The sequence below is a fragment of the Oncorhynchus kisutch genome, linkage group LG21 (genome assembly GCF_002021735.2).
Source record: "Oncorhynchus kisutch isolate 150728-3 linkage group LG21, Okis_V2, whole genome shotgun sequence".
Taxonomy (NCBI): domain Eukaryota; kingdom Metazoa; phylum Chordata; class Actinopteri; order Salmoniformes; family Salmonidae; genus Oncorhynchus; species Oncorhynchus kisutch.
Genome location: NC_034194.2, coordinates 20,926,946 through 20,939,702, shown reverse-complemented (window position 1 = coordinate 20,939,702; position 12,757 = coordinate 20,926,946). Strand labels below are relative to the sequence as shown.

Below are 12,757 nucleotides of genomic sequence, written 5' to 3'. Positions count from 1 at the left end.
CCCAAACCCCAGACCATTATTTATCCTCCACCAAACTTTATAGTTGGTAGTTGACACTATGCATTGGGACAGGTAGCATTCTCCTGGCACCCACTAAACCCAGATTAGTCCATCGGAGTGTGATTCATCACTCCAGAGAACGCGTTTCTACTGCGTTTCTACTGCTCCAGAGTCCAATGGCGGCGATCTTTACACCACTCCAACCGATGCTTGGCATTGCGCATGTTGATCTTAGGCTTGTGTGCGGCTGCTCGGCCATGGAAACCCATTTCATGAAACTCCTGACGAACAGTTCTTGTGTTGACGTTGCTCCAAAGGTAGTTTGGTAGTGAGTGTTGCAACCGAGGACAGTACATTTTTACGCGTTTCAGCAGTGAGCTTGTGTGGCCTACCACTGCTGTTGCTCCTAGGCGTTTTCACTTCACCATAACAACAGCACTTACAGTTGACCGGAGAGCTCTAGCAGGGCAGAAATTTGACAAACTGACTTGTTGGGAAGGTGACACCCTATGACAGTGCCACATTTTAAGTCCCTGAGCTCTTCACTAAGACCATTCTACTGCCAATGTTTGTCAAATTCAGCCTAGGCCTAGTATTTAACAGAGTCTTGGTAACTACACACACCACCACACTCCTGCATCCCCACAAGGGCTCTGGTCACAACTAATGCACTATATAGGCTGCAGTAGTGGGTGTCATTTGAGACTTGGCCAACTCTGTTACCGACCAGCAGAACAAAACAATTAGGCCAAGGCCCTGTCAGGCAGTAAATTATTCACCAACATCCTTCACCCTCCCTCCCACTCCATAGCAACTACTCCAACAGGAGGAGACAGACAGGAGAGAGAGGGGCAGAATGTGAAGAGAGAGAGGCAAAGAGAAAGAAAGACAGAGGAGAGAGAGAGCGAAGAGAGAGCGAAAAAGAGAGAGGGTAGAGGCCCTGGGGAAGAGAACCGCCACATAACCTCTCTCAGGTGAGTGTCAGCATGGGAGGAGGGAGTGTTGTTCGACAACACTAAACCATGCAGGGGAAAGCCTGTTTTCCACATTTGTCTTTGAAAGAGGCTTGAAACATGCATCTCCTCTCCGCAGCGTGATACATCAGACTCAATTTCATCTAGCGGTCGTTTCCTGATTATTGATCTCTAGTCAGACCGGGGATGGCAGAGAGACCTGAGACTTTGTGGAATTGCTCTCGAAGGTAGAAAAGAAGAGAATAAGAGGAATTGCAAAGCTGGCGAAACACGAACAGGCCCTAGAGGGAGGCGCAGAGCTCCCAGACTTGATGTGGGAAGCGGATGCTTTGGAATGGAAGAGGGAGGGTCTCTTACTCAGCAGTACCTTTGTCATCTCACTCCCTCTGCAAGGGAGAACCCAACCCACGCCTCACTGTCAGCACCCATCAGCATATAGCAGTATAACAAATGAACTATGCCCTGCCAAACAGACATAGCCATGAAGGTCACCAGCCTCTCTCTTCAAAGGAAAACAGCTATAAACACAAAGCAACCTCTTGCTCACTGAGACAAGATTCACTCCATCTACGACACGATGACCCATGTAAGCAGGGTAGGCACAGACATAATAACAGCTGTGGTTACTGGCTGTCCATTAAAAGGTAATTGCAACAAGCAAATTGCTTTGTCAACAACAGGGAACCTGAATCTCAGCACCAATTACTCTTTAAGAACACTCACAGATTGTTGTTTTTTTTATAAAAAAAACAGTATTGTAACTAAAGCGCATTATATTCGTGGCGGCGCTAGGTGATCTATGCTCTTTCATCCGAGAAAATCATCATTCCATTTTTGCTTTCCATTAGCTACCCTGACTATCTTCAGACCTGAATTGCTTTCGCCAGGCAGTTCTATATCTGCCTGCCTGCTGTAGTCTGTCTGTAGTGACAGAGTACTGATAACCTGCCAAGAGACATGAACCCACTTATCCCAATACACAGCCAGCGTCCTAGTCTCTCACACACACACACACACACACACACACACACACACACACACACACACACACACACACACACACACACACGACAGTCACCTTCCCAGTGTGAACACACCTGACACTACAGCGCACCTTAATATGCTCCTAATGGACAACAATAGAAACCCTACAGTCTTCAGTAGAACTGGTGAATAACACATAATGGTGACATGGAATAGTAAAGGACATGGTCAAAATCAGTTATACTCTCACGTCGACCACGAACTGGGGCATAATATACAATGCAAATGAATGGAGAAGAACAATGGAAATAAAACACTTATTTATTCATGGGCTACTGCTCTAATCAGTACTCAAATACATTTGATAACCAAGCTCTTATATCAAGATTCCCTTGTTCCACATTTCCACCGGTTTCCTTGTTTCACGGGACTCTTGTAGGAGTCGTGTAATAAAGTATAGTGCTCTCTTCTAAACCACCAGAGAGAATCTGGAACCTAACTAAGGCCTTTGGCTCCGATCCACCACCACTTTCCAACCACAGGAAACTGAAACCCAGAGGAATCCAACCCCAAACCAAGTGTCCAAGGCAGGGGGAACATGCCTTCTAGTGCATTCTCAGCCCTCCGAGTGAGTGAGCTTGAGGCAGCAACATGGCATTGGTGGTGGACTGCCCTTCCCCATAAAAATCAGCGGTCGGATCAGAGGTTGCTCATTACCCCTTAATTTTCACTTCTTTCACCCCAAAATCTGCACAGTCATCTAAGCAATGGCTGCCATTGGCTGACCACCCTCCCAAACACATATGGGTTGAGTAATGCGTGTTAGTGTACCACGGCTTACTGTTGTCATAACACAGAGACTGAGAGACCCCAAAAGGCTCTTCACATCACTGTGAAGCTAATGGGAATAGGAAGAATGGCTGTAAAGCCAAGCAAATGTAAAGAAAAGAAGCTAGCTTCTCAATGGAGGTTGTTGTGGAGTCCTGCCTACCTAGTAGATGTGTCGCTAGCTGTGTAGGAAAACAAAGCGAAAGGACAGTGGCCTGTCTCTCTCTCTCTCTCTCGTATCGTGTTGCCTTAATGACCCAGACTCCCTCATTAAAGTCCTGATCCCATTCAGAGCCTCTCTTCTCCCCATTAGTTCCTCTCAGTCTGCTCTCAGTACACCTATACAGCTGCCTCTGGGCTCTCTGAAGGACAAGGTAGTGGAGTACTCCACTCTGAGTACCACTAACACCATCCCCTTATACACACACACACACACACACACACGTACAGTACAGGACACACACACATGTATAAACACACACATGAAGCTGTAACGTTGAGGCGGTGGAATTGGAACAGGTATAGCAGAGGGTTTCTCTTCCTTCATTAATGCTAATGTCTCTCTATCAAAATATAACAAAGGGTTTGGCTGTGAGAGAGCAGGCAGCTAGCGCCTCCAGCAGAGCTGTGAGAGAGCAGCCAGCTAGCGCCCCAGGAGAGCTGTGAGAGAGCAGGCAGCTAGCGCCTCCAGCAGAGCTGTGAGAGAGCAGGCAGCTAGCGCCTCCAGCAGAGCTGTGAGAGAGCAGGCAGCTAGCGCCTCCAGCAGAGCTGTGAGAGAGCAGCCAGCTAGCGCCTCCAGCAGAGCTGTGAGAGAGCAGCCAGCTAGCGCCTCCAGCAGAGCTGTGAGAGAGCAGCCAGCTAGCGCCTCCAGCAGAGCTGTGAGAGAGCAGCCAGCTAGCGCCTCCAGCAGAGCTGTGAGAGAGCAGGCAGTTAGCGCCTCTTGACGTCAGAGCCAGCAGAGCTGTGAGAGGCGCTCCAGGGACTAGCTAGGCCTGCTTATGCAATACAGCGCCTGCCTTCTATATCCCTACCAAAGAATAGATGGCAAATGGATCACCGCTCTGATTGTTATTGCTAAGAACAGGAAGGCAAATACTTTTTGAAGTAACACTCCAATATTTAGGTTTGTAAAAGGCTCCAAATCATTATTTTCTTCAACACAGTCGAATGAACAGACCCCATGGAAGTTCATCAGCAGACAGACATCACTCCCTACACCGCTTCCTCTGTCCCCTGTAGGCGCAACACCAAAGAGAGGCCTTGGTCGACGGCTGTGTATTTTCCACATGGCCACAGAGAGAGCAGAGGAAATCCTGATCTCTAAATTGTGTACTTGCATGCAGTGGTTAGGATTTAACAAACAGGAATGTTGGCATAGGTATCTGTTCGCAGTTTTAATGCCATGGCTATTGTTGGCTTTAATAAGAGGCTGAACTAGGCTCTACACTCATAGTCTGGGCAGAGGCCCGTTTCCAAGCTGAAAAAAAGAGGACAAACCCTAAAAATATAAACAAAACAAAGTAAGACAAAGAAACACGAAGGACAGTGTTTTTCCCCCACAACTAATGTTGAGGCTCTGAGTAGATTTCGATAGAACATGGTTGTTTTGGGCTTTGACTCAGCTCTGAGGCCCGAAGACAGAAGAGAATGGAATTTCCATGGTGTCTGCTCTGACTCACAGAGGATGCTGGGGACCACATCTATGTGGCTCCTGTGGCTGGATGAGAGGACCAGGGTTGAGGGCTGGGGGGCTGTTCATGGAGCAGTGATGAGAGACAGGCGCATCCGGCTCCAACCCGTCCACAGAACACTCAACACTGGGGCAGATTCACTGCCCACTGCAGACAGAGATGGCAAGGGCGTAGTAGCATCCAGAAATAAACACAGGGAGGCTGTACAACCCTACTAGACGCTACCTAGAAACAGTCAGATAAGTAGTCAGAGTATCTCAGTCATCTAATGAGGGCTCATTTACCTGGAGAGGGTCTCATGAAACACGCCAGGGGGATTTATCATCTCCACAGTGAACCAACACAATATGGATGTGTCAGTTCAGCATTCTGCCTGACATGATTACATGTCAACCACATGTCAGTGAGGGGAAACAAGAGCCTTCTTCCAGCCAGCCAGTCCATCTGTAAGGCATTAGGGGATGGGAAAGGATGTAGGGGAGGCCGACAGGCAGTCGTAGACATATTGAGGGCCTGGTTCAAAGTTAGGGCTGAAGACTCCAACTGGACGCAGAAATTCCAGTAGAGTCTGAGTGAGGACTCCTACGGGACACACTGACACATACAGTGCATTCGGAAAGTATTCAGACTCCTTCCCCTTTTCCACATTTTTCTACATTACAGCCTTATTCTAAAATTTATATTTTTTCCCTCATCAGTCTACATACAATACCCTGTAATGACAAAGCGAAAACAGGTTTTTAGAATTGTTTGCAAATTTATTACAAATAAAAACAGAAATACCTTATTTGCATAAGTATTCAGACCCTTTGCTATCAGACTCGAAATTGAGCTCAGTGGCATCCTGTTTCCATTGATCATCCTTGAGATGTTTTTACCTGTCGTAAATTCAATTGATTGGACATGATTTGGAAAGGCACACACCTGTCTATATAAGATCCCACAGTTGACAGTTCATGTCAGAGCAAAAACCAAGCCATGAGTTCGAAGGAATTGTCCACAGAGCTTCAAGACAGGACTGTGTCGAGGCACAGATCTGGGGAAGAGTACCAAAAAATGTCTGCGGCATTGATGGTCCCCAAGAACACAATGGACTCCATCATTTTAAATGGAAAACGTTTTGAACTCCCAACTCTCTTCCTAGAGCTGGCTGTCTGGCAATCGGGGGAACAAGGGTCTTGATCAGGGAAGAACTCGATGGTCACTCTGACAGAGCTCCAGATTTCCTCTGTTGAGATGGAAGAATCTTCCAGAAGGACAACCATCTCTGCAGCACTCCACCAAATCCGGCCTTTATGGTAGAGTGGCCAGACGGAAGCCACTCCTCAGTAAAAGGCACGACAGCCTTTTACTGATCTGGTCTGAGGAAACCTGGCACCATCCCTACGGTGAAGCATGGTGGTGGCAACATCATTCTGTGGGGATGTTTTTTAGTGGCAGGGACTGGGAGACTAGTCAGGATCGAGGGAAAGATGACAACGACCCTAAGCAAACAGCCAAGACAACGCAGGAGTGGCTTCCGGACAAGTCTCTGAATGTCCTTGAGTGGCCCAGCCAGAGCCCGGACTTGAAGCCAATCGAACATCTCTGGAAAGACCTGAAAATAGCTGTGCAGCAATGCTCCCCATCCAACCTGACAGAGCTTGAGAGGATCTGCAGAGAAGAATGGTAGAATCAACCCAAATACAGATGTGCCAAGCTTGTAGTGTCATACCCAAGAAGAGTCAAGGCTGTAATCGCTACCAAAGGTGCTTCAACAAAGTAAAGGGTCTGAATACTTATCTAAATGTGATATTTTTATTTTATTTTTATAAATTTGCAAACAAATCTAAACCTGTTTTTCCATTGCCATTATGGGGTATTGTGTGTAGATTGATGAGGGGAAAAAATGTTAATCCATTTTAGAATAAGGATGTAATGTAACAAAATGTGGAAAAGGTCTGAGCACTTTCCCAATGCACGGTAGATTGTAGACAAACACCACTGGGGCGAGCCTAGAACGCTTTGATCCACCAACGGCTGGTTGCCAAGATATTTCCCAAACCCAGAAAGTGCAAACGCATACACACCGCAACTGTAGTGTGCAGCAGGACAGCACACCTCCCCACATGGGCATTCAGTGCAGCAGAGTGAGAATGCCAGTACAGTACTAGTCCCCACTTTGCCTTACAACCAGACCCTTTCAGTTGGCCCCTGGCTAGTGTCAATCACACAGGAGTGAGGAGGAGCAGAAGCTCAGGGCTAGCTTGACACCAGAGTACTGCTGGCTAGAGATGGGACAACACTTTAGCCTTACAACTTATCATGTGTGCAGATAGTGGACTGTTCCATTTCAAGAGCTCTTCCTTCAACAGATCACAGAATGTGGCACGATTGTTTGCTCAGCAAACATCCACAGAGGTAGTTTATACACTCCTCCGGTTCACCACCTACAAACCTGGAGCAGACAACACTCTACATTCCTCTCAGCATATAGTAGAAGAGCAGAAGGGAAGCGAGAAAGTGAGAAATGCCACTGCTGAAAACTCAGTGATGATTGAGGTGCCAGAAGCCTGCTGGTCCTCAAACTGATAGAGGCCCATTGTAGGTGGAGGTGTTGGGTTTCAGAGCCTCAACATAATGTTGGGTTTCTATCACCCTAGTGTTTAACCCAAAAGGCTCAGACTTGTATTCTTCCATCTACGCGGGCCGGCACGCCTGTCTCATTGGACCATGGCTCCGGGTGGACCTGCTCTGACTTGGGCCAATGCCGGGCCACTGGTGCTCTTCAGTGGCGTTTACATAACAAACCATGTCTGTGAACTTTAACACCTTCTCACAAAGCAACAGTGTTGATGCAGAGGTAGTTCATTCTGCTCACCACAAGTCTTTAGAGTCCCACTCCTGATGGAAACACAACAACACTAGAGTTCACATTGACATAAAACAGTGGTGACACACAGGTCTTAGTAGAGTCCCAGTCAGGTGGAGGTGTTCCCCTCAGCTAGAAGTAGGACCAACAGCACCTGGCCTCTGCTGAGAAATATATGGGAGATCAAGTATCAAGGCTGACGCCAGCAGGCTAATCACGGAAACATCGTGCCCTCTCCCTCCGCTTCGACGTGTATACAACTTAAGACACCCGAGTGACGATGTCATCAATAAGGAATTCATTTGCTTCGTGAAACGGTTCATCGATAGTCTGGTCCCATCTGTATGTGCTCTAGCAAACATGTCTGGCATGACAACAGTCCGTGGCAGATCGTTATAAGAGTTGGCTAGACAACATAGCGATCTGTAGCCAGGATCGTTTCTAGCAGGAGCATTGGAGCACTTTGTGGTCTTGTTAGCACTGTCAGTCCCAGTGTAAGAAAGAAATACCATGAATACACTACATTTTTTGGAACTGACTAAATAATGTAACAGAAATAGAAAGAATAGCCTTGGTCATCAGGAGTAGCATTACTCAACAGCAGATTCAGGAGTTTGAGTCCAAGCTGTTGCCTTAAAATGGTTACAATTTATACTGACAACTTTGACTGGTCCCTAAAAGACAAGGTTGTGTGTGTGTGTGTGTGTGCCTACGCATGTGTGTTGCTCTCCATCCCCTCCACAGCATGTCAGAGTGCAGGGGGAACATTCCCAGTGGAAAGAGAGAGCAGAAAATAAATTCCTTTTCATTCCCATAATATCCCCCTCTGAGTTTTCACTGCACGCCATTCAATCTCACCAGGTGAAACTAGTAACGAGGATGGGGGGGTAGACTATGGGGGTAGGGGGATAGACTATTGGGTTAGGGGGTAGACTATGGGGGTAGGGGGGTAGACTATTGGGGTAGGGGGGTAGACTATGGGGGTAGGGGGGTAGACTATGGGGGTAGGGGGGTAGACTATTGGGGTAGGGAGGTAGACTATGGGGGTAGACTATTGGGGTAGGGAGGTAGACTATGGGGGTAGGGGGGTAGACTATGGGGGTAGGGGGGTAGACTATGGGGGTAGGGGGGTAGACTATGGGGGTAGACAATGGGGGTAGGGGGGTAGGGGGGGGTAGACTATGGGGGTAGGGGGGTAGACAATGGGGGTAGGGGGTAGACTATGGGGGTAGGGGGGTAGACTATGTGGGTAGGGGGGTAGACTATGTGGGTAGGGGGGTAGACTATTGGGGTAGGGGGGGTAGACTATGGGGGTAGACAATGGGGGTATGGGGGTAGACTATGGGGGTAGGGGGGTAGACTATGGGGGTAGGGGGGTAGACTATTGGGGTAGGGGGGGTAGACTATGGGGGTAGACAATGGGGGTATGGGGGTAGACTATGGGGGTAGACTATGGAGGTAGACTATGGGGGTAGGGGGGTAGACTATGGGGGTAGACTATTGGGGTAGGGGGGTAGACTATGGGGATAGGGGGGTAGACTATTGGGGTAGGGGGGTAGACTATTGGGGTAGGGGGGTAGACTATGCGTGATAAATGTCAGTTCCTCATCGTCTAATTGCATGTTGTAGAAATATGTAGTGAGTCCCCTCCCCTCAGCCCTGCTACACTAGTCACAATCCTTCATTGACATTTCCTCCAGTCTTTTAATAGGCTGAGAGAAACTACAGCCATCGCCTTAGCAACACTGTGTGTATGTGGGTGGGTTTTTAATGTGGATCCCTGGCTGCTTCCACATAGCTGTGAGAGTGAGACACTCCTAGACTTAACCATTAATCTCTCACTATTTCACTCACTCACACACACACACACACACACACACACACACACACACACACACACACACACACACACACACACACACACACACACACACACACACACACACACACACACACCTGATGAATATCAGACAGGAGGGACTGACCTATTGCCTTTGTGTGTGACAGTGTGTGTGTGTCACTATGTCCACAGGTGGGGAGGGAGAGTGAAGAATTGAGAGAATGTAAAACAACTGTTACTACGCACAGCGAGTAAGACTTATGGCCACAGCCTGGACTCTATCATTACACAATGCAGTCTGATTATCCTCCACGACAGCCATACACAGGCAGCCCACTCCTCCCCACCACCAACCCTACCCAACCCAGTACAGCACAGAGGGAGCTGACGGCTTAAAAACACTCACTGCCATGAGTCATCCATAACACCAGCAGATTTGGTGGGAAGAGAGGGATAGATAGACAAAGATGGAAAGGGAGAGATAGCGAGAGCCAGTGTTCATTCATGCTGCTCACTAGGCAGGACAATGTGAGGCATGATCACTGTAAAAACAGGCGGGCGGGCCCCTTAGGTGATCTCTTCTAGCTGGCATGCTGGGGCCACAGCTCCAGTAGATGGGCTGTGTTGACGAGCCAGGGGAGGCAGCTCTTAGTCAACTGGCACACAGACAGGAACACACTCTAAAAAAGGGACCGTTGGGAGGCGACTGACTGAGCGCTAATACCTTCATAACGATGACTTTGTGGGCTGTTCACACTAGGCCTCATGCAGTAGAGGCGAGCGCAAAGTACTTGGGCACAATTAACATGTGAAATGTAGCTCAGCTGGAACAGGAGGCCCTTGCTTGCTTTCAGGAGATTAGTGGAAATGGGACTCAACTTGATTCGCTTCTGTGAAGCTTCGTTCTGAACATGTGATATTCTCAGTGCATCTTCAGGCCAGATGACAAGAGTCAGTACCTTCTCTTGTTCACCTGAGCAAGCTTGTTGAGTGGAACCTCAACACTTACAACACAGAGTAACACTGGATTCAAGTAACTGCGTCAGGTCCAAGGAAGCTAGTCAAATTCAAATGGACCTTTTCAGGGAAAAAACATCATGTGAAGAACACTGAAAACATTCCTGTGGATTCAGTTCCACCCTAATGAAGCCATTCACCATAGGACCCAGAGGAGCACAAGATTACTGGGGTCCTTCCCTGGTGTGATCAACAGGTAGACAGACGGCTCTCATTGGCTGTAATTGGTCTGACCTTCGACAGCACCATGCCAACGAGCGCCAGAAAGACCCCCTGGGGAGTGGCGGAGGAAACACTGTGTCGTTCTGGGTTCTGAATACCAGAAAGGGACTAGTGGTGAGGCGTGGGAGAGACATCATAATCCATTCTTGTCATACCAAAACTGTCCTCCTCTGCGTTCACCAGGTGTGACGGAATCATAACTCAAATCACAAAGCAAAAAAAACAACCCAAAACAGGTTCCACATCAACAAAATGATGACAGAGACAATTGCAACCCAAAGAAAAACATGTCGTCATACAGAAGGTGTTTGAGGGGGAAACTTAGTTTGCATGCTGCCACAACCCACCGGAAGCTTTGACCTTGTGAGCACACTGCTAGCGTGTGTGAGTGACAGCAGCAGCACTGTGTTTGTGAACCCGCCAACCTCATCAGGTGTTTACAGGGTGGCTGGCGGGGTGGTGAGAAAGTAGCAGGTGAGCAGTTCCTCTTCTGGAGTTTTTTCACTGGACGAGACTGGCCATTCAGCCAGTCACAGAGAGGGATTCACATGGAAGACAGCAATCAATCTCCCGTCACCCCGTGGGCTAACAGAGCAGGCCCTGTTGGGCTGCATGGGAACTGGCTGGGAACTACTGGTTTTCATTAGGCTCAGAGTCAAGTTGTTTGTTGATGTTGTTGTTACTGAACATGGGATTTCGAAAGCTAGACTCGTTCCTAATGCATCAATCCACAGTGGAACGTTCAAATGAAAGGGAGAGAACACTGGTGAGGCCTGAAAAATGTCACTTGAAAACAGGCCTGAAGTGACAATCCCAAATGTATATGCCTAGTTACAAACGAGGACTTTGTGTCAGCGCACATTGGGCTGATATGTGAATAAACTGATATAAATATTTGACGAGGATCCTCCTTTGCTTACCATGATGTATTGCTTAATGTTCCGGCGGCCACATGCAGTAGAGTACATGTCCGCAGCTCCTTAGGGAGCGATGCAGCAGAATGATACGATGAACAGAGAAACCGCAGCATCTGGTAACCACTCATTGTAACAGTAACAACATCCGCGTCAAAAAAAGATATCCAACATCATGCCAGGGGAATCATTTCACAATAGACATTAACGGCCCAAACTCTTCCTTCGCCTATATCTCTATCATACATCAAGGCTTCATGTGAAGCCACTCCTGTCTAACCCATGAAGATGTGTTCAAGACAACAAAAGCCAAGAGGCTCTGCTTGGCATGAATATGCAACAGTTGCTTTGATGAGGAAGACAAGACACATTCTGTACTGAGAGACAACCCATCTAGTACTATATTAGACAGTACAGCAGGCAGGCAGGCAGGCAGGCTACAGTACCTACCGGTAGATGTCCATTTTGGAAGACAAGACGCATGCTCTTTCATTGAGGATGAAGCTGGAAGCCTTGCAGTGTGTGGAGCTGCATGGTTCTCCCCCAGGCCCCCCTCCACCCCCCCTCCACGCTCCCCAAGACTCAGTGCCCAACGGTTGTTACTGCTGCCAGACGCTCTGTGATGCAGTCCGTCCCTCCCTCCACCTTCCGCTCTACCACCCTGTCTGATTCATGTTGATGCCCACTTCTTAAAAAGGCATCCGTGAGTCATGATGAAGCGATGCATGGGTGCTGCAAGTCAGCCAGTCAGCCAGTCAGCCAGTCAACCAGCCAGTCAGTGATGCTCCTCCATGCTAGCCTAGCGTTGTGATGTGAACGGCTGCTGATGCTGAATCCGGCTTTTCACAGTGGTAGAGGGGTAACCTGGCAACAGGCGCTCTCCTCTCCATCCCTCGCAGGCAGCCAGTTGTTAAAGGAAGATCACGTTTGGAGAAGATGAAATCACGACACACACACACACACTGGTTCAGCAGAGATTTCTTCTCCTCCCCCCCTCTCTCTCTATCCCAACCCAGTCTTTCCTCTCTCATCTGCGTCTCCCTCCAGAATACACTCACCATAATAACCAGGCAGAATTATCTGTTTTTCGTAGCGTCTTAACGAGCCTGAACCAAGCGTTGTCATGACACGTTTGACGGGGAGGAATTCTCCCTTCCTGCAGGTGATAATGATTATAAAACTACAAAGCTAAGGAGGAGCCGTTGTCTGAAAATGAATGCACCTGACCAGAATCATCTGTGTTATAGGCTTATGTAACATGTCTGCATGTAGGCTCCAGTATAGAAAGAACACTAAGGGTAAGGCATTGCTCCTGGGGTCGGGAAACTGGCCTTTCTCTGCACGTCAACACACACCCTTGAGCAAACATTCTCCCACACACAACCTTCAGCCAACAACATTCACCTGGACACACACACACACACACACACACACAC

The 12,757-nt window shown here is 48.2% G+C and overlaps 1 protein-coding gene across 1 annotated transcript in view; it reads right to left on the bottom strand.

Annotated features, from left to right (window-relative positions):
• Positions 1-11,874, bottom strand: part of LOC109866177 (protein enabled homolog) — an 82,947-nt gene extending 71,073 nt beyond the window's left edge. Inside the window, 1 exon segment of the mRNA XM_031800464.1 lies at positions 11,772-11,874. Coding sequence (XP_031656324.1) covers positions 11,772-11,785 — 14 coding nt within the window. The 5' untranslated portion in view covers positions 11,786-11,874.
• Between the last annotated feature and the right edge of the window lie 883 nt (positions 11,875-12,757).